General features: G+C 38.9%; 1 protein-coding gene across 1 annotated transcript in view; it reads left to right on the top strand.

Annotated features, from left to right (window-relative positions):
- Positions 1–12,927, top strand: part of QSER1 (glutamine and serine rich 1) — a 72,498-nt gene extending 59,571 nt beyond the window's left edge. Inside the window, exons 10-13 of the mRNA XM_016191290.2 lie at positions 139–236; positions 5,152–5,304; positions 7,750–7,845; positions 9,251–12,927. Coding sequence (XP_016046776.2) covers positions 139–236; positions 5,152–5,304; positions 7,750–7,845; positions 9,251–9,391 — 488 coding nt within the window. The 3' untranslated portion in view covers positions 9,392–12,927. The remainder of the gene's footprint in view (positions 1–138; positions 237–5,151; positions 5,305–7,749; positions 7,846–9,250) is intronic.
- Positions 12,928–20,718: the final 7,791 nt, after the last annotated feature.

Here is a 20,718-nt window from a genome sequence, read left to right as displayed (position 1 = left end):
AAGTTTCATATCTATTGTATTAAAATTAGAATTTTAAGTCCATTTATTGCCTAACATTAATGTTTTGAGGAAAAGCTGGACTTTAACAAATTTGTGTTGATAGTTTACCCTGTTACATCAAATTTTATCTTGTTTTAGATGAGCTACTTTTGCCTCATATGAAAAAAATAGATAGCATGCTGAATGATAATCGAAAGAGACTTCTTTTGAATCTTCATTTGGATCAGTCATTCAAGGTATTTCCTTCAGCTGGTTTATTAGCAAGACGCACTGGTAATCATAGTCTTAAGTATAAAACTTTTTACCCAACACTAATTTGATTTGTATTCATTTAGAGTCTGGTTAAGATCATCTTTGTTAATTGGCATACATCTTTATTAATTGGTATCATTCTATGTAGTTACCAAATGTTTTCTAAAAGATCTTCTTTTACACTATTCCTATATTGTTTTCAAAATACTCATATTTTAGCTATAATTAGAACGGGTCTGGGGCAGGGTAGATAGCATAATGGTTATGCAAAGAGACTTTCATGCCTGGGGCTCTGAGGTGCCAGGTTCAATCCCCTGTACCACCATTAGCCAGAGCTGAGCAGTGTTCTGGTAAATAAATACATAAAGGAAGAAAGAGAGAAAGAACTGGTCTTTTCTTAGACATTTTATCAAAATTCCCTTTACTGCCTGCTTCACTTACTCTTTGAGGGAAAACTGATACATGTTAGTAGGAGATATAGCTATATCTGTTCATTTATCTTGGCATTAAATTGATCTTGTTATATTTGTATAGCTTTTTAGACGTTATTATTATTAGACCTTTTGTAAGAACAGTTTTAGGAACATAGCATACATAGTTAAAATAGAAAGTATATATCCATTCCGCCCATGTGAACAGCCTCTCCCACTATCAACAGTCTTCAAAAGTATGATATTATTATATTGCCACCGTTTTAGTGAATCTACCTTTATTTACTTACAGCCCAAATGCCATCATTTATAGTTCATTCTTAATGTTGTACCCGCTATGAGTTGGACAAATAGGACATATATTTGTTATCAGAGTATTCTACTGCCCTAAAAAATACTTTGTAATCTACCTTTTCATCTCTCCCATCCTCTTATTAGTCACTGATTTTTTTCTCTACTTTTTCATAGCTTTTTACCTTTTTCCAAATGTCAAAGATAAAATCATACAGTGTATAAAAGGCTTTTTCTGATTTAAAAAAAATTTTTATTATTATTATCTTTATTTATTGCATAGAAGACAGCCAGAAATCAAGAGGAAAGGGGTTGATAGAGAGACAGAGAGACACCTGCAGCCCTGCTTCACCCCTCATGAAGCTTTCCCTCTGCAGGTGGGGACCAGGGGCTTGAACCCGGGTCCTTGCGCATTGTAATACATGTGCTCAACCAGGTGCACCACCACCCGGCCCCTTGCTTTTTTTAAAAATTATTTATTCATTTATTCCCTTTTGTTGCCCTTGTTGTTGTACTTATTGTTGTTGTTGGATAGGACAGAGAGAAATGGAGAGAGATGGGGAGAGAAAGAGAGACACCTGCAGACCTGCTTCACCGCTTGTGAAGCTACTCCCCTGCAGGTGGGGAGCCGGGGCTTGATCCTTACACCGGTCTTTGCACTTTGCGCCAGCTGCGCTTAACCCTCTGCACTACCACCCGACTCCCAGCTTTTTCTGATTTTTGTTGTTGTTAGTAACATATTTTGAAAGTTCAGCTATGACTTTTTTCAAGACTTGCTGCCTTTTTTTTTTTTAATTTCCACCAGGGTTATCATTAGGGCTGTGTATCTGCATTATGAATCTGCTGCCCCAGTGAGTGGCCTTTACTTATTTTTTTAGAGAGCAGAGAGAAATTAAGGGGAGGGGAAGATGGAGAGGAAGAGAAACAGAGAGACACCTGCAGTACTTGCTTCACCACTCGTGAAGCTCCCCCACTCCAGGAGGGAAATGGGGGTTGCTTTCAAACCCTGGTCCTTGCGCATGGTAATATGCACCTAGGAGGATGCCTACTGCATAAGATAACATTGTCAGTTGTACTACAGTTTATTTATCCATTTACCTACTAGGGACCTACTAGATTGCTTCCTAATCCTAGCAGTTATGCTGTAAACATTGTATATAGACTTTTGTTTTATTTTATTTTATTTTTTGCCAGAGCACTACTCAGCTCGTGCAGGGGATTCAACCTGGGATTTTTGGAACTTCAGGCATGAGTCACTCTTTGCATAACATTATGCTATTTTATACCCCTCCCACCCCCACTCCCTCACCCAGTGTGTACAGATTTTTTTGTGTGTAGACATAAAATTTCACTTCCTGAGTAATTTGTGTGGCTTTTAAACATTCTATTGTTATCTGAATCTGACAAGTGAGAATTGATTTCCCTAAGGTTCTGAGATCGAGTTCAAAATTCAGTGAGTGAGTGAACCCTCCCAGTAGTCCTGGCTTGAACCAGGATCCTTACACTGGTCCTTGTGCTTTGCGCCACCTACTCTACCACCCGACTCCCCCAATTCAACTTTTTGATCTTTAATTTTAAGTTGTCATGGGAACCAGAAATTATCTCATTGAATAGAGTATGCCCCCAACCTTTCAAGAAGCTCTAAGTTAGAATCCCAACACTACACTATGCAAGAGTATTATGGCACTAAGGGAGGTGCCACAGTTGGTAGGTCAGAAATGTGATCTCTCCCCCTTTCTCTTTATTATATAAAGTAGAAAGAATGGGGAAAAATTGGGCGGGGGTAGATAGCATAGTGGTTATGCAAAGAGACTCTCATGCCTGAGGCTCCAAAGTCTCAGGTTCAATCCCCTGCACCACCATAAACCAGAGCTGAGCAGTGCTCTGGTAATACGAAAAGAAGAGGGAGAAAAAAAATCCAGCTTCCTACACCCCTGCCCTCAGTGATGGAATTAGAATTGCCCATGCACAAGACCCCAGAACTACCAAAAATATTTTAATGTTGTAAATTCTAATCCAAAAATTTCCAAGCTTGAGCATGTTTTATGTGGAAAGGACCAAGCATATTATAAAAGCACATAATCTAAGAAAGAGAATGAAGCTAGTAACTGATAATTGGTCATTCTGGTAGGAAATGCCAAAAACTTTAGTTTATTAAATGAAACAGTTCCTTCCTATCTTAAACAAAACAAAAAAAAAATTAGGTTATCTGTTGTTGTTGTTCAGTGATTTAATAGTGGTTTACAAGATCCTAAGATTCCAGGAGTGTAGTTCCACACCACCACAGTTCTGTGCCCTCCCCTCTGCCCCCAAGGATAATGACCATATTTTTCAGTCTTAGCGACTATTTGACTGCTTTTTTCTTTTTAAAAAATCTCATTTGTGTCAGTTCTTTATATTGTACATATGAGCCAAACCACCCAGTATTTGTCTTTCAGAGAAACGCAGGTCATTTGCAACATATAAAGGTAAAGCAACAAGAGTCCTGAACACAAACACCACATTAAAGAACTTCAGTGTATTATGTGTGATGAGAAGAATGACAAAAAAAAAAAAAAAAAAGATTTGAGAATGATTAAAAAGTAATAAATGGGGACTCGGGCGGGCGGTATGGGCACGTGGTGCAAAGACCAGCATAAGGATCGTGGTTTGAACCCCAGGCTCCCCACCTGCAGGGGAGTAGCTTCACAGGTGATGAAGCAAGTCTGCAGGTACCTGTCTTTCCCCTTTCCTGTCTTCCCTTCCTCTCTCCGTTTCTCTGTCCTATCCAACAATGACAACATCAATAACAACAATAATAACTACAACAATAAAAAACAGCAAGGGCAACAAAAGGGAAAATAAATATTTTAAAAAGTAATAAATGACACTTTAAAAAACAACTGACACATGTAAATATGTTTTATATATATAAAAGTTATATATATATTGTATATATAAATGCACCTAAGAGAGTCTTTTTAAAAACTGTTCTTGGGAGTCGGGCAGTAGTGCAGAGGGTTAAGCGCACGTGGCACAAAGCGCAAGCACTGTAAGGATCCGGTTCGAGCCCCTGGCTCCCCGCCTACAGGGGAGTCGCTTCACAGGCAGTGAAGCAGGTCTGCGGGTGTCTGTCTTTCTTCTCTTCCTTTCTCTGTCTTTCCCTTCTCTCTCCATTTCTCTCTGTCCTATACAACAATGACGACAACAACAATAACTACAACAACAATAAAAAACAACAAGAGCAACAAAAAGGAAAATAAATGAATATAAGAAAATTTTTTTAAAAAACTGTTCTTGTCTTACCTTCTTTGCTTAAACATCATCTACCTATTCTTCCCTCTCAATTTTAAAGTCATCTCATTTCTGTGGCTTGTGTTTCTGGGTCTGTTTTACTGTATATCACCTTACTGAGAGTTGAATGTTCCTTGTTTCTTTCACTAACTCTCACAAGGTAGATACAGTAATGGCAAACTCCTTTAGTTTTTGTATATCTAGTACTGTTTTGATTGCTCCACATTTGAATGACTGTCTTGCAAGATAAAGTATGCATGGCTGGCAATTGTTGTCTTTTAGATTTTATTTTATTTTAATAAGAGAGAAGATACAGAGAGATACCAGTGTACTCTATAGACCATTTTATATAATAGCAATATAAAGGACCTAAACATAAGAGGTCCTAGGTTCACTCCCCAAAACCACCAATCAAGAGATCTGAGTACTCTTGTTGAAAAGCAAACAGTGATTTAAATAGGTGGTTTAGAATAAATTTACATATATTTCCACTTCCTTGAAACCAGGGAGACAGGATTAGGAAAGAATCCTTATTCAGGAGCCCCTCAGTGTTCTTTGCTATTGCTTAAAGCAAATCAAAAGTTTATCCCAGACCAAACAGATTCCACATCTCAGTGGTGGCCGTGCTGAACATCCTACATAAGTACTTAACCACACCTCATCTGGATCCTCCACATGGATTTCTGTGTATATTTGTCTGTATTTTTTTTTCCCAGAGCACTGATCAGTACTGGTTTATGGTGGGATGGGGGATTGAACCTGGACTTCAGAGCCTCAGGCATGAGAGTCTCTTTGTATAATCACTATGCTATCCACTCCCACCCTTTTTGTCTGTATTTTCTAAATAAATTCTAATAGATGAAATCAATTTAGACTATGTCAATTATTTTTCTTTATTTTAAAGAATGCTTTGGAAAGTTTTCCTGAACTAACAATAATTACTCGAGACTCTAAAGCAAAAAGTGGGGGATCTGCTATTTCTAAAATCAAAATGAATGGCAAAACTTATAATAAGAAAACTCTAAGGACTTCTAAAGCAACCACTAAATCTACACAAGTAAGTATATGTGAATTGGCTGGTTATACATACTGTAGAATTACATGACCATCATGTATATTAAATATTAACATAATTCCTGCTTGAAACAGGGCTAACAAAATAGGTCACCTGGATAGTGTGCCTACTTTACCATGTATACAGCCTAGGTTCAGGTCCAGATCCCATTGCATTGGAGGAAACTTTAGTACTGGGGTATCTCTTCATCATGCTCTCACTCGCTCTCTCTTTTACCTTCTTCCAGGGTTATCACTGGGGCTCAGAGCTAGCACTATGGTACTTAGCTACTGGCGGCCATTTTTTCTTTTCTTTCTTTTTTTTTTTTGGGGGGGGGGATAGGACAGAGAGCAATTGAGAGAAGGGGGGAACAGGGAGTGAGAAAGATACCTGCAGACCTGCTTTACTGCCTGTGAACTATCCCTGCTGCAGGTGGGGAGCCGGGAGCTGGAACCCAGATCCTTGCACTTAGTATGACATGCACTTTACCAGGGGCGCCACCACCAGACCCCCTTGCTCCCTTTCTCTTTACATCTGAAAAAGTCAGCACGATGTGGTAAAGCCTCAGTAACAACAATAGCAAAAAAAAAAAAAAAAAAAAAAAACAAGGGGAGCCTAAAGGTAGCACAGCGTGTTAAGTGCACATGGCGCAAAGACCAGCGTAAGGATCCTGGTTTGAGCCCCCAGCTCCACCTGCAGGGGAGTCACTTCACAGGCGGTGAAGCAGGTCTGCAGGTGTCTATATTCTCTCCTCCTTTCTGTCTTCCCCTCCTCTCTCAATTGCTCTCTGTCCTATCCAACAACAGTAACAGCAATAATAACTACAACAATGGTAAACATAAAGGGCAACAAAAGGGAAAAAATAGCCTCCAGAACAGTGGATTCAAGCCCCAGCGATAGCCCTGGAGGAAAAAAAAAAAGCTGAAACAAGTATTTTCCTATAGTGTCACTAAGTGTGTGAAGAGGTCTTTTTAAGTAATAATGAGCAGCTCTGGATTAAGAAAGTTTTAACAATATATCAATCCCACATCAAAAGTTTTCTAAGAGGGGCCAGGAGGTGGCGCACCTGGTTAAGCACTCACATCACAGTGCGCAAGGACACAGGTTCGAGCCCCTGGTCCCCACTTGCAGGGGGAAAGCTTCAGGAGAGGTGAAGCAGAGCTGCAGGTGTCTTTTCTGTCTCTCGCCCTCTCTATCTCCCCTCCCCTCTCAGTTTCTCTCTGTCTCTAATGATAAATAAATAAAAAATATTCAAAAAAAGTTTTCTAAGAATCAGAAAGATAACTTACCAGGTTGGGTGCATGTCTTACCATACTTGAGAGCCAGGGTCAGACCCTAGCACTGCATGAGAATCCATGGCCTGAGGAAAGCTTCAGTACTATTGTGTCTCTGAATTAAAAAGCAGGCTAAGTATAGTGGGATCATATACAGCCGAGGACCTGACTCTGCAGCAACACAAGTAACACAAGTAACACAGAGAATAAACTAATGGACTTTCAAGCATGAGACCCTGAGTTGGACCACTGGTGTAAAACGTACTAGTTTAAAAAAAAAAAATTTTAACGCAGTACAAAAAAAGCAGTGTGTGTGGTTTGAAAAAGTTATATCATTAATTGTATTTTTCTTACTACTACATAGAGACAGTCAGGGTGACCAGGTGGTGGTGCACCTGGTTGAGTGCACATGTTCAGTGTGCAAGGACCTCTGGTCCCCACCTGCTGGGGGAAAGCTTTGCAAGTGGTGAAGCAGGTCTGCAGGTGTCTCTCTGTCTCCTTTTATCACCTCCTTCCCTCTTGATTTCTGGCTGTCACTATCCAATAAATAAAGATAATTAAAAGAAAAAATTTTAATATATTTTATTTATTTACTAATGAGAGATAGGAGGAGAGAGAGAAAGAACCAGACATCACTCTGGTACATGTGCTGCCGGGGATTGAACTCAGGACCTCATGCTTGAGAGTCCAACACTTTATCCACTGAACCACTTCCCGGACCACAAAATTTTTTTTTTAATATTGAGGGCAGGGGTAGATAGGTTATGCAAGGAGACTGTCATGCCTGAGGCTCCAAAAATCCCAGGTTCAATCCCCTGTACCACCATAAGCCAGAGCTGATCAGTGTTCTGGTTAAAAAAAAGGAAATAGACATCCAGAAGTCAAGAGGAAGGGGGAGATAGAAAGAAACAGACACCTGTAGCACTGCTTCACCACTTGTGAAGTTTTCCCCCTGCAGAGGGGGTGTACATTTTAAAATTTTAATAGTATTTGTTCATATCTAAATTTTAGTGAAAGTTTTTAAATATTCAGAATTTTATTTTGTGCATAAACCTTATCTATGCTAATAATACAAGTCATTTATTTAAAGATTTCTGTTAAGACTTAGGAAAGTATTCTTCATTTTGGAACTTTCAGGGGGAAAATGTATCTATAAACTTTTTTCTTTTAATAGGAGTTTGCTGTTGATCCAGAGAAGATACAGTTATATTGTTTATATCATTCACTCCATCATTATAAGTATCATGTTTATCTTATTTGTAAAAATGAGGTAAAATCTTTTTTTTTCATTTATTTAAAGAGGAAATGCATGCTTTTCCAATCTTTAAGTACTTAGACTGTAGCTATCATTTTATAATTTAAAGACGATTGGCCTATAAATGGTGCCTATATTGTGTAAATAATGAGTAGATTTATTGTTGCATCTCCTGTGTGTTATTTTTATATTAATGAGGCTTCCCACCTCTTGGAGTTAAAAGTGTTACTGTTGTTACCATTAGTGCTTACTTTACATTGCCATAATAAATGGCACCTTGGGGCCAGGTATTGGCGCACCTGGTTAAGTGCACACATTACAGTACACAAGGACCTGGGTTCAAGCCCCTAGTCCCCACCTGCAGGTAGAAAGCTTCAGGTGTCGTGAAGCAGGGCTGCAGGTGTCTCTCTGTCTCTCTCCCTCTCTGTCTCCCTCTACCCTCTTGATTTCTGGCTGTTTCTATCTAATAAATAAAGATAATTTAAAAATTTTAAATAAATAAAATAAATGGCACCTTATTGTATTTTCTTCTTATAATGTTCAGTGATCCTGCTTTAATACTTCTGTCATTGCTTTTGCTACCTCACTTATCACCAGAATAGCTTTATCATACTTAATTGCAGGGAGATGGGTTTGTGTGCTTATTTAACTGGGGAAGAAATTATAATTAAGTGTTAATTGTAACTTTTCATTATAAAGGGTTAAGTTGGCTCTAGGCTGTACATGTTGTATTTGGTAATAATATGGTAATGAAAGATAATTATAGGGGAGTCAGGTGGTAGCACAGCGGGTTAAGCGCATGTGGCTCAAAGCGCAAGGACTGGAGTAAGAATCCCGGTTCGAGCCCCCGGCTCCCCACCTGCAGGGGAATTACTTCACAGGTGGTGAAGCAGGTCTGCAGATGTCTATCTCCCCCTCCCCCCCGTCTTCCTCTCCTCTCTCCATTTCTCTCTGCCCTATCCAACAACAACGACATCAATAACAACAACAGTAATAACTACAACAATAAAACAAGGGCAACAAAAGGGAACAAATAAATAAAAAAAATTTAAAAAGAAAAGATAATTATAAAATCCTACTATTGGGGCCAGGTGGTGGGGCACCTAGCTGAGCACACATTACAATGCACAAGGACCCAGGTTCGAGCCCTGGTCCCCACCTGCAGAAGGAAAGCTTTATGAGTGGTGAAGCAGTGCTGCAGGTGTTTCTCTGTCTTCCTTCCTCATTATCATTACCATTATGCTATCTACCTCACTCTGTCTCTTTTCATCTCTATTTCTCCCTCTCTTCTTGATTTCTGTCTCTATCCAATAAATAAATAAGTGAATATTTAAAATAAAGTGAAAACAGTACACCTTTGTGGAGAGTTTATATATAAAGGGGCAAGTATAAGCTAATGTGACAATTCTCTTTATTCTAGATCTCCTCCGTGCAGAAAAAAAATGAAGATTTAGGACAGGAGGAAATTGTTCAACTTTGTATGAAAAATGTAAAATGGGTGGAAGACCTATTTGAAAAATTTGGAGAACTTCTAAATCATGTACAGCAGAAATGTTCCTAACGTCCACAAGCATCCCATCAATTGTAAAGCACTAATAAAACGGCAGAGAGCAAGTGGTCAAAAGGGCATAAGGCTACACTTAACCTGTGTCAAGCAGCGGTCTCCTGCTGGCACCCCTACTTTGTGGAATTTGTCTCATGACCTCTGCTACAGAATAGTGAGAATAGTGGTGCTGCCAAGGAAGTGTCCAGTCCTTCAGAAATGGACCTGAATTCCACCACATTTGTATCTGAATGATTTTTCTATTTTGTAAATCATTGAGCAATTGAACTTTATTTTCAGAAATGTTTTTTGACAAATGAAGCATGCACTAAATATAATTATTTTTTATTATTATTATTTTATTATTGTTTTTTTTACTGCTAGAGAGATAAGACTTTACTTGATTTTTCTTCCTGACTCTGACTAAACACCAGAATGAGAGAGGGGTGGAAAAAAAGCGTGTTTATATTCATGTCTGGCTGAAGAACTGAAAGTATTGTATATTGTGTAAACAGCTCTGTGCTAAGTGACATTCTGTATGAGATTTTCATCAATTTAAAATATAAAATTCAGAAACTGCATTCTGCTTTATGAACTCTTTTTACTCTTAACATGTTCAGGAAACTGGATGTGGAATTGGTGCAATTATATGACTGCTTTTTGTGTCAAATTATATTATGATGAAACAAAATGGCATACTATTTTCCCTAAGTCAAAGAAAAATATTTTTTCCTTTATACTGTTTTTCTTTGGGAAAATTTCCAGTTGTATGTTTTATTTCACTAATAGTTGTATATTTTACAAGAAAAATATCTTGGTTATAATTACGTTCGTGTATCTGTACTACACTTTCATTATTTTCAGTAAATCTTATTTAGTTACATATTGAATTTGTATTTTGAATTCTATCTTTAGGTACAGACTTCTGCTTATACAGATTTGCTTCAGTGTTACCCAGAATATGCATTCAGTGCTAGAATTAGTTTAGCTTTATAAATGGAGTTTTGTTAGACACTGCAGTGATTTTCTAATTCACGAACATGAGTTTCTCACTAAACTAGTCTTTCATGAACTGATTTATTGGAATGAAAGTCTGACTACCTTATACATTTCTGCAGAATAAATTTCATAATCAGATTACATGCAGTGTTATACACAGTTTAGGTAATTCTTAGAACTGGAAGCAGCAGAGTTCTCTTTTGGTGCCTTTCCAATCCTTACCAGTTACTGTGCTTTCTTTAGTTGGATCTGTAACTATGTTTCAAGTAGATTAGCTGAGACTGAATGTATTAGGTTCAACATGACCTTGTGTTTTATTTGTTTGCCAACAGGATGCCTTATTTGCTGGAGAAAAATATCTACTAGTGTCCTAGATGATCTCCTTTTTTAGGATCCTGAAGAAGTTGTTAATCATCATATGTTTATTTCACCACCACTTAGTGCCTTAAATCATATCAAGAAAGCAGTGTTACTGCTCAATGCCCAGAAAGGATGTGCTTATATGGATTTTGCTGTTGTCTTGGCTCCAAGTTAAAAGTCCAGTTATATTAAAACTTAAGTAAATAGGCAAAAAAGTAACTCATGACTTAATTGGAGAATGAAAGATTGTAGCTTTGAGCAAAACATATGTGAGTTAAACTTACATTTTTATTTCTGGTGGTTATTTTATTAAAAGCAATAATCCTTAATCCAATAATCCTTATACATGCCATCAGACAAGATACTCAATAATAGAATTTTCTCTCAAGGATAAATGACACATTTCAGAAAGTTTTCTTAAAAAAAAAAAAAAAAACCTGTTGAGTCAGTTTGTTGGAAACAAAAGTAACTAGATTCATGTTGCCTAACACAGATGAGAGACTATCAGCAGTGAGAGTATCATAAAATTAATTTTGCCAAGTGAGGAAGAATAAATAGGAATCAGCCATATTTCTTTCTGATACTTACTCTGGACAGAATTGATTTCTTTCCAAATTGAAGAGCAGATAACTACTTTTCCTAATGAAGAAGTGTTAGTACACATCTGTACATTAGTACATATTAGTAGACACCCCCAGTTAATTTTCCTGAATCGTTGATGGGGATATCATCTTGCATTTAGATAACACTTTTAAAGTACATGCTTGTTGAACTCGATACAGTTTCTTCATAATTTCCCTGAAAAACGAACATTACCTTAAAGCTAACCTTATGTTTTCTGTAAAAAAAAAAAAAAAGCCGTGCCCTTTTCAACTATTGTTGCCCTCAACAGTTTAGTAAAACAAGTGTTTTATAATATCAGAAGCCAAGTCTATGGCCTACTTTGGAGGAGACCCAGTTGTTTTACACCATCTTTTCTCATCTGATTGATATAGGCAAAGACATGAAACTTAGGCCTTAGGAAAAAGTGACACCTTTATGACAACCATACCTGCGTCCTTTCATTGTGTGAAGGCGAATACTTAGCTGGCTAGTATTCACATTACTTGTCAGGGCTTTGCAAGTTATAATATAGGAGTAACTTTAAGTTGTAGATAAGAGTTTTAAGAGGTAAAGCACATATTGCTACAATGTAGGAAATGATTTTTAAGATACTGGATTTTCTACCTACAGATATCTGGAACTAATATAAAAAAATCATTTTGTGTTGGAATTTATTTCTTCTCCAGCATAGGATTTTGAGAAGAGGCTCCTGTTCTCATTTCATGATAGCCCAGTCTTCACTTACATGGTCCTCTAGGGAAGTCATAAATTTATAATGATTTATTTATGAGCTGTTATAGAAAAATGGAAATTGCCAGTTTTCTATTGTTCTATCAATTAAAAAGCATTGGGAAATTAAAATTAGAACATTAGAAAATGTTTTAAAAAATCAATTAAAAAGCATTGGGAAGTTAAAATTAACATTAGAAAATGTTCAGAATGTTCTAACTTTCTAAAACTTAAAAAAAGAGAATAGATGTCTCATTATCATTTAAAAGTTTTAGGAAACTTTGAAAACTGCTAATGTGTGAGACATCCAACACATAACACGAAAAGTCTCACATTCCTTTTAATATATTTATTTTCATTAAAGCAGCTGTTTTCCAACTAACGACTTTGGAATTATGCCCATAAATCTATCATAGTGAATTACTCAATCAGTTTGGGGTCACAAAGTTTACTTCATATGTGCAGGTTGTGAATGTTATTGTATTTGTAGGATACAGTTTTTGTTTTAAACTGTAGTTCCATTTGTCTCTCAAAAATGCTTTTCAAATAGTGTGAAATACCCCAGGAAAACTGCTTCTGTGTCAGTTGCTCTTTACACAAAACTGCACAGTGAACAATGTATACTATTGGTTGTGCATTAACTTATATGTACAACGTTTGGCATCTGTATTCACAAATGCATGTTTTTACAAATCACATTTATTTATGGCTGGCAATTGTTGAAATTAAGGACACAAATCTACATTTGTAGTCCAGAGTTTTAAGTTACCATAATACAATGTATGGAAATGTGAAAGACAATTTTGTATATTTGTTTGTTACTAACAGATCATTAAAATGGAAAAAAAAATTAAAGAACAAAATCTGAATGTTTTGGGTTTTTTTTTTTTTAAAAAAAAGGAAAATTGGGGTATTATAAAATAGGTTATACAAAACACACCATGTTATTTAGTCCTGTGTTATTAATAACACATTGTGTAGGCCCACCTATTTTCTCATCAGAAAGTACTTAAGAGTTTCTGTGTTAAGATATAGTCTCTTTAGTCCTTTCCTACTGTAAAGAAACTCTTTTACTCAGCTTTATAATTTTATTTTTAAATGGTGCATAAGTAGCAACCTGGGAGATGGCACAGTGGATAAAGTATTGAGTGCTCAAATGTGAAGTTCTAAGTGATTCCCAGCATCAAATGTGCCAGATTGGTACTCTGGTTCTCTTTCTCCATCTGTCTTGCTCACAAATTAAAAATTAATTAAGTGATGCATAGCTATGTTATTGGTAACAACATATTTTTGTTATCTATATAAACTTTTTGAATATGTAAAAAAATAATTTTATCTTCACCGCTCCTTTAATTTTCAGGTAATGGTTCTGCCTTAACCCTCATATACTCTTGCAATATTACTTGAAGTAAAAAAATATTATGAACATATTTGCTGCTTTAAATAGTTTTTATTGTAAAAGCACTTTTCATTCTGATTTACAGTTTGAAAATAAATATAATGTAACAAACAATGTAGCCAAAAATTGTTTTAAAATTCTGTAACATCCCTGACTTGTTCCTCATTGGTTGCTGAATTTGCTGTGCATTTTAGTACTTCCCACAAAAAACAATCTCAGACAGTGTCACTATTCAAATTATCTGTATTGCAAACCTCGGTGATAAGCACTTAGAATACAATGCTTTGTCAATGTTTCACTGCTAATATCTGTTAGTCTATTTTAATACTTTGTATCTCAGAGAGGCTCTCTAAGCTCCATTTTTTTTAAACTGAACCTCACAGAAGTTATAAATAAGAATATACCATTTTTCTCTTTTTTAAATAATGAGAGAGCAGAGCGCTGCTCAGCTCTGCTTTATGGTGGTGCCAGGGACTGAATGAACCTGGGACTTGAACCTCAGGCATGGTAATCTTTGCATAACCATATTTTTTAATTTGTTTTTTTATTGGGTAGAGAAAGCCAGAAACCGAGGGATGGGCAAGGTAGAGCGAAAGACACCTGCAGTACTGCTGCACCACTTGCAAAGCTTTCCCCGGGCAGGTGGGGGCCAAGGGCTCAAATCCAGGTCCGTGTACATGGTAACATGAGCTCATCCAGGCATGCTACCACCCAGCCCCCGATTACCTGTTTTTCAAGTGAAATATCACTCCAGCAATGACATCCTGGGGATTGAACCCACAGTTTCACACATAAAAGTTCTACATTTTTGTGGTGTGAAGCACAAGGACCGGTGTAAGGATCCCGGTTTGAGCCCCTGCCTCCTCACCTGCAGGGGAGTCGCTTCACAAGCGGTGAAGCAGGTCTGCAGGTGTCTTATATTTCTCCCTCTCTGTCTTCCCCTCCTCTCTTCACTTTTATCTGTCCTATCTAACAATGACAATAACAACAAAAACAGTAAAAAACAAGATGGCAACAAAAGGGAAAATAAATTTTTTTTAATTCTATATTTTACCCGCTGAGCCTATTCTCTAGACACAGAATGTTTTCATTTCCAGAAAAATGCTACTCAGTCTTGGTATTATAAAAAACAGTTAAGGATTGCTTTATGCATTGCCTTATGTGTATGTTAACAGGAAACCCTGAGACAGGGTAAGACTCTTGCCCATAGACTCAAAAGGATTACACAGCAGGGCTGGGACATAAGAACAGGTTTTGTTTCTCCAAACCAAGAAGATACATACTCTCCAGCGGGGTAATGTGGAAGCCGAAGCAGGACTATTAGAGTTCAAATTTTGTTCTTTTTCACCCTGATGTCTGGCTGATGCAACCTCTGTCCCACATTTAAAAGGTCTTGAAAAGCCACCTAAATTGGAAGCCATCAGGGCAAGCACACCCACACCCACATCAAACATGAGTCAGGTGATGTGCTAGTTCCTGCCCAGGAAGATGTGGAAGGAAAGACACTGAATACAGTTATTGAAGTTGGATCAAATGAAAAACTGGAACACCAGCCCAGCATCCAGTGGTTTCACCAGACACAAAAGTGAAACACTCAGGATACTGGAGCTTTCCACTTAGAAGATGGGAAGATAGCTGGCAAGATAGCTCAGCTAGGATGGCACCTGCTTTGTCATGCATGTGACCCATGTATGAGCCCTTGGTACACCACAAGGGAGAACTTTGGCATTCAGTAAGACTTCAGTGTTGTGGCTTCTCTCTCTCTCTCTCTCTGTGTGTGTGTGTGTGTGTGTGTGTGTCTCTGAAGGTGATTTGGAGGAGTGGGTGAAGCCCTGGTGACAACCAAAAAAAGTTTCAAAAAGGTACTCGTTTTCCTGTTTATTAGGTAATTTGAATACCTCTACTCTCAGAACGAAGGGGAAAAAAAAAAAAAAAAAACCTCAAACTGGAACCCAGTAGCAAGGAGAAAGAGAGTCTACACTATGCATTTTTTTTTTCCATTGTTATTGGGTAGGACAGAAATTGACAGGAAGGGGAAGGAAATAAAGACAGACCCCTGCAGACCTGCTTCACCACTTGTGAAGCAACCCTCACCCTCAAATGGGGAGCCCTGGGCTTGAATTGGGATCCTTGCACTGGTCCTTGTGCTTTGCACTATGTGCACTTATTGCAGTGCACTACTGCCCGGCCCTTTTTTTTTTTTTTTTGCCTGCAGGGTTATTGCTGGGGCTCAGTGCCTGCACCATGAATCCACTGCTCCTGGAGGCCTTTTTTTTTTTTGCCCTTCTTGTTGTAGCCTTGTTGTGGTTACTATTGTTGTTGTTGATGTCGTTCGTTGTTGGACAGGACAGAGAAATGGAGAGAGGGGAATACAGAGAGGGAGAGAGAAAGACACCTGCAGACCTGCTTCACCGCCTGTGAAGCGACTTCCCTGCAGGTGGGGATCCTGGGGTTCGAACCGGGATCCTTCCGCTGGTCCTTGCACTTTGCGCCACATGCGCTTAACCCACTGTGCTACCGCCCGACCCCCTTCTTTGTTTTGTTTTGTTTTAATAATTTTATTTACTACTGATAGACAAGTGAAAGCAGCAGAACTTCACTCTTGTTACATGAGGTGCTAGAGACTGATCTTGGGACCTCAAGCTTGCAAACTCAGTACTTTATCCACTACGTACCTCCTAGGCTGTTACATTTCATTACCTTTTCCTTTTTTTAAAAAAATATTTATTCCCTTTTGTTGCCCATGTCATTTTGTTGTTGTAGTTACTGATGTTATCGTTGTTGGATACGACAGAGCGAAATGGAGAGAGGAGGGAAAAAGACAGACACCTGCAGACCTGCTTCACCTCTTGGGAAGCGACTCTCCTGCAGGTGGGGAGCTGGGGGCTCAAACCGGGATCCTTGCGCTTTGCGCCACCTGCGCTTAACCTGCTGCGATACCGTCCGACTCCCACTTTTTCCTCTTTCATACCATTTCATTTTTTTAATTCCTGAGAGCCTTCTATGTTGTAGGCACTTCTATGTTGTTCTAGATAGGGATAGGGAACTTCCAGCCTACAGGTCCTATTTTTACCAGAGCACTGCTCACCTATAGCTTGTGATGGTGCTAGGGATTGAACGTTGGTCCTTTAGCGCCTCTGGCATGAAAAGTCTTTTTGCATAAGCAGTATGCTATCTGCTCTGCCCCTAGAGATTTGTTTTGTTTTGTTTTTGGAATGTTAAGAGGTAATGTTTATTTATTTTGTTTGTTTATTAGACAGAGACTTAAATCGACAGGGAGATAGAGATATCTGTAGCATTGCATTACCGGTTCTGAAGCTTCCCCCCTCAGGTGGTGGGCCAGGGGCTTGAACCAAGGTCCTCATACATTGTAACATGTGTGCTACCACGTGTATCATCACTGACCTTCTAACTGCTTATTAAAAAATATTATCTGGGAGTCGGCTGTAGCACAGAGGGTTAAGCGCACGTGGCGCAAAGCGCAAGGACCGGCATAAGGATCCCGGTTAGAGCCCTCGGCTCCCCACCTGCAGGGGAGTCGCTTCACAAGTGCTGAAGCAGGAGTCGCTTCACAAGTGTCTTTCTCTCCCCCTCTCTGTCTTCCCTTCTTCTCTCCATTTCTCTCTATCCTATCCAACAACAACAATAATAACTACAACAATAAAATAAGGGCAACAAAAGGGAATAAATAAATATTTTTAAAATATATATTATCTATGGGGCTAGGTGGTGGTGCATTTGATTGAGTGCACATGTTACTATGCACAAGGACCTGGGTTTGAGCCCCCAGGCCCCACCTGCAGGGGGGACTTTGCAAGTGATAAAGCAGGTCTGCAGGTTTCTCTCTCCTTATCGATCCCCCCTTCCTTCGCAATTTCGCTGTCTCTATACAATAAGTAAATAAATACAATTAAAAATTTTAAAAAATATGTTATTTACTTTTTTAGGATAAAGAGAAACTGAGAGGGAAGGGGAAATACAGAGGGTTATTGCTGGGGCTTGGTGCCTACACAACAAATTGCTCCTGCTGGACATTTTTACATTTTTGGTGTCATTATTTGATAGGATAGAAGTTGAAGAGACGGAGAAAAACAGAAACCTGCAGCCTTGCTTCACCGATCATGAAGCTTTCCTCCTGCAAGTGGGTGCAGGGGCTTGAACAGGAGTTCTTGCATATTGTAGCAGGTGCACTCAACCACCTGTGCCACCACCCAACCTCCAATATTGCATTTTTTTTTTAATGCAATCAAGATGTGGGTATAGATACAATTAGGATAAAGGGGTGGGAAGGAGTGTGTCAATAGTAATGTGCTAAGCAATTGTTATCAGTGATCAGAAAGAATGTATCAGACATATGGAGAAAAATATTGGCCACTGACAAAGGTGAAATTTGTTAGTCCTCCAGGGTGCACTGAATGTGGACAGGTAGAGAAGAGGAAATATACAACATTTTAGATGAGGTAGAGAAATATAGCACAAGCTAGTAAAAGTTATTTGAACTGTTTGTTATATAAAGTGTCAAAGTGATCAGTGACATTTGCCAGGATTTGTTTACAGAAATGAATTGAGTTGTGGCCAGGGAAATAGCACAGCTGAAAGAGTGTAGGCCTAGCATGCTTGAGGCTCCCTCTTTGATTTCCTAGTACAACATGGTGCACTGGTTCTCTCTCTCATCTCTCTATTTTTAAAAAACATTTATTTATTTATTCCCTTTTGTTGCCCTTGTGGTTTTATTGATATAGTTATTATTGTTGTCGTCATTGTTATATAGGACAGAGAGAAATGGAGAGAGGAGGGGAGGACAGAGAGGAGGAGAGAAAGATAGACACCTGCAGACCTGCTTCACTGCCTGTGAAGTGACTCCCCTGCAGGTGGGGAGCCGGGGGCTCCAACTGGGATGCTTACGCAGGTCCTTGGGCTTTGTGCCATGTGTGCTTAACCTGCTGCACTACCACCTGACTCCCATCTCTATTTTTTTTTTAAAGATTTTATTTATTAATGAGAAAGATAGGAGGAGAGAGAGAAAGAACCAGACATTACTTTGGTATACATGCTGCTGGCAATTGAATTCAGGACCTCATGCTTGAGAGTCCAATGCTTTTTTACACTGTGCCACCTCCCAGACCACTCAGTTTTTGATCCTAGGTGGTAATTGTTCTGGAGTGGTGTTCTGGCTTCTCTGTCTCATATGAAATTAAAAAATACATATGCATGTGCCATACAGCAGACAAAAGTCTAATAAACAAAATGTATAAAGAACTCACCAGAGTGGTCCAGGAGGTGGTGCAGTGGATAAAGCATTGAACTCTCAGGTGTGAGGTCTTGATTTCAATCCCCGGCAGTAAATGTACCAGAGAGATGTATTTGGTTCTTTGTCTCTCTCCTATCTTTCTCGTTAATAAATAGATAAAATCGTTAAAAAAATAAAAATAAAAACCTTGGGGGCCAGGTGGTGGCGCACTTGGTTAAGTGCACACACTACAGTGCGCAAGGACCTGGGTTCAAGTCCCTGGTCCCCACCTGCAGGGGGAAAGCTTCATGAGTGGTGAAGCGGGACTACAGGTGTCTCTCTCCATCTCTGTCTCCCCTTCCCCTCAATTTCTCTCTGTCTCTATCTAATAAAAATAAATAAATAAAATATTTAAAAAAATAAAAACCTCACCAGGCTCAGCAAAAAAGAAAACAAATGACCCTATTAAAAAATGGGGAGAGTTTATGAGCAGAATACTCACCAAAGAAGAGATCCAAAAGGCCAACAAATGAAAAAATGCTCCAAGTCACTGACTGTCAGAGAAATGCAAATAAAAGCAATGAGATATCACTTCACTCCTGTGAGAATGTCATACATCGAAAAGGTAGCAACAACAAATGCTGGAGAGGTTGTGGGAACAAAGGAACCCTTCTGCACTGCTGGTTGGAATATCCAACCCTTGTGGAGAGCAGTCTTAAGAACCCTCAGAAGGCTAGAAGTGGACCTCCCCTATGACCCTGCAATTCCTTTCCTGGGGATATATCCTAAGGAACCAAACAGACCTATCCAAAAAGATCTGTGTTATAGCAGCACAATTTGTAATAGCCAAAACCTGGAAGCAATTGAGGTGTCCAACAGCAGATGAGTGGCTGAGCAAGTTGTGGTATATATACACAACAGAATACTACTTAGCTATTAAGAATAATGAATTCTGGGAGTCCGGAGGTAGCAAAGCGGGTAAAGTGCATGTGGCGCAAAGCGCAAGGACTGGCTCCCCACCTGCAGGGGAGTTGCTTCACAGGCGGTGAAGTAGGTCTGCAGGTGCCTTTCTCTCCCCCACTCTGTCTTCCACTCCTCCATTTCTCTCTGTCCTATCAGTAACAACAATAATAACTACAACAACAATAAAAAAACAAGGGCAATAAAAGGGAAAATAAATTTTTAAAAAATTTAAAAAAGAATAATGAATTCACTTCCTTCACTTTATCTTGGATGGAGCTTGAAGGCATCATGTTAAAAGACGGTGAATATGGGATGATGCCACTCATACACAAAAGCTGAGAAATAAGAGCAGAAGGGAAAACACAACACAGGACGTGGACTGGATTTGGTGTATTGTACCAAAGCAAAGAACTCCGGGGATGGTGTGTATGTGTGTGTAGGGGGGAAGAATGTTCAGGTCCTGGAACATGGTGGAGGAAGAGGACCTACCTAGGTGAGGGGTTAGAGTGTTATGCAGAAAATGGAGAAACGTTACACATGTACCAGCTACTGTATTTTACTGTCTATTGTACAACATTAAAATATATATGTGTGTATATATGTATGTATGTATATTGCTGAGGCGCCAGACGAATCCACTACTCCCAGTGGCCATTCCTCCCACCTTTTTAAAAAAGTATTTTCCTTTATTTGATAGATTAGAGAGAAGTTGAGAGTTAAGCGGGAAATTTTAACTTTTCAGACATCCCACCCCAATACTGGACCTCTTCCTATATTTCCTGGTTTCAACTGCCCATTAGTAGCCCCTCTCTCGAAGTTTCCTCACCTTCATTGCTTTTCTCTATCAAACCCTGTCTCTACCCACCTGGTCCATTTACTTTGGGGATAGCACCAATTTCCTTGGCACCCAGCCTTATGGGTTTTTATTGCTCCAATCCGGTGACCCCTATACACTGCTCTCCAGACCAGGGGGAAGAAAATGTTCCTTTATAGGGAGGAGAGATGCTCGAGAAAGGATGTATTTGTCGCCTCACATTCTTCTTAAAGCACTTATTCCCGAGA

Source organism: Erinaceus europaeus, chromosome 17, assembly GCF_950295315.1.
Source record: "Erinaceus europaeus chromosome 17, mEriEur2.1, whole genome shotgun sequence".
In the NCBI taxonomy this organism is placed as follows: Eukaryota; Metazoa; Chordata; class Mammalia; order Eulipotyphla; family Erinaceidae; genus Erinaceus; species Erinaceus europaeus.
This window is presented reverse-complemented; position numbering and strand designations above follow the sequence as displayed.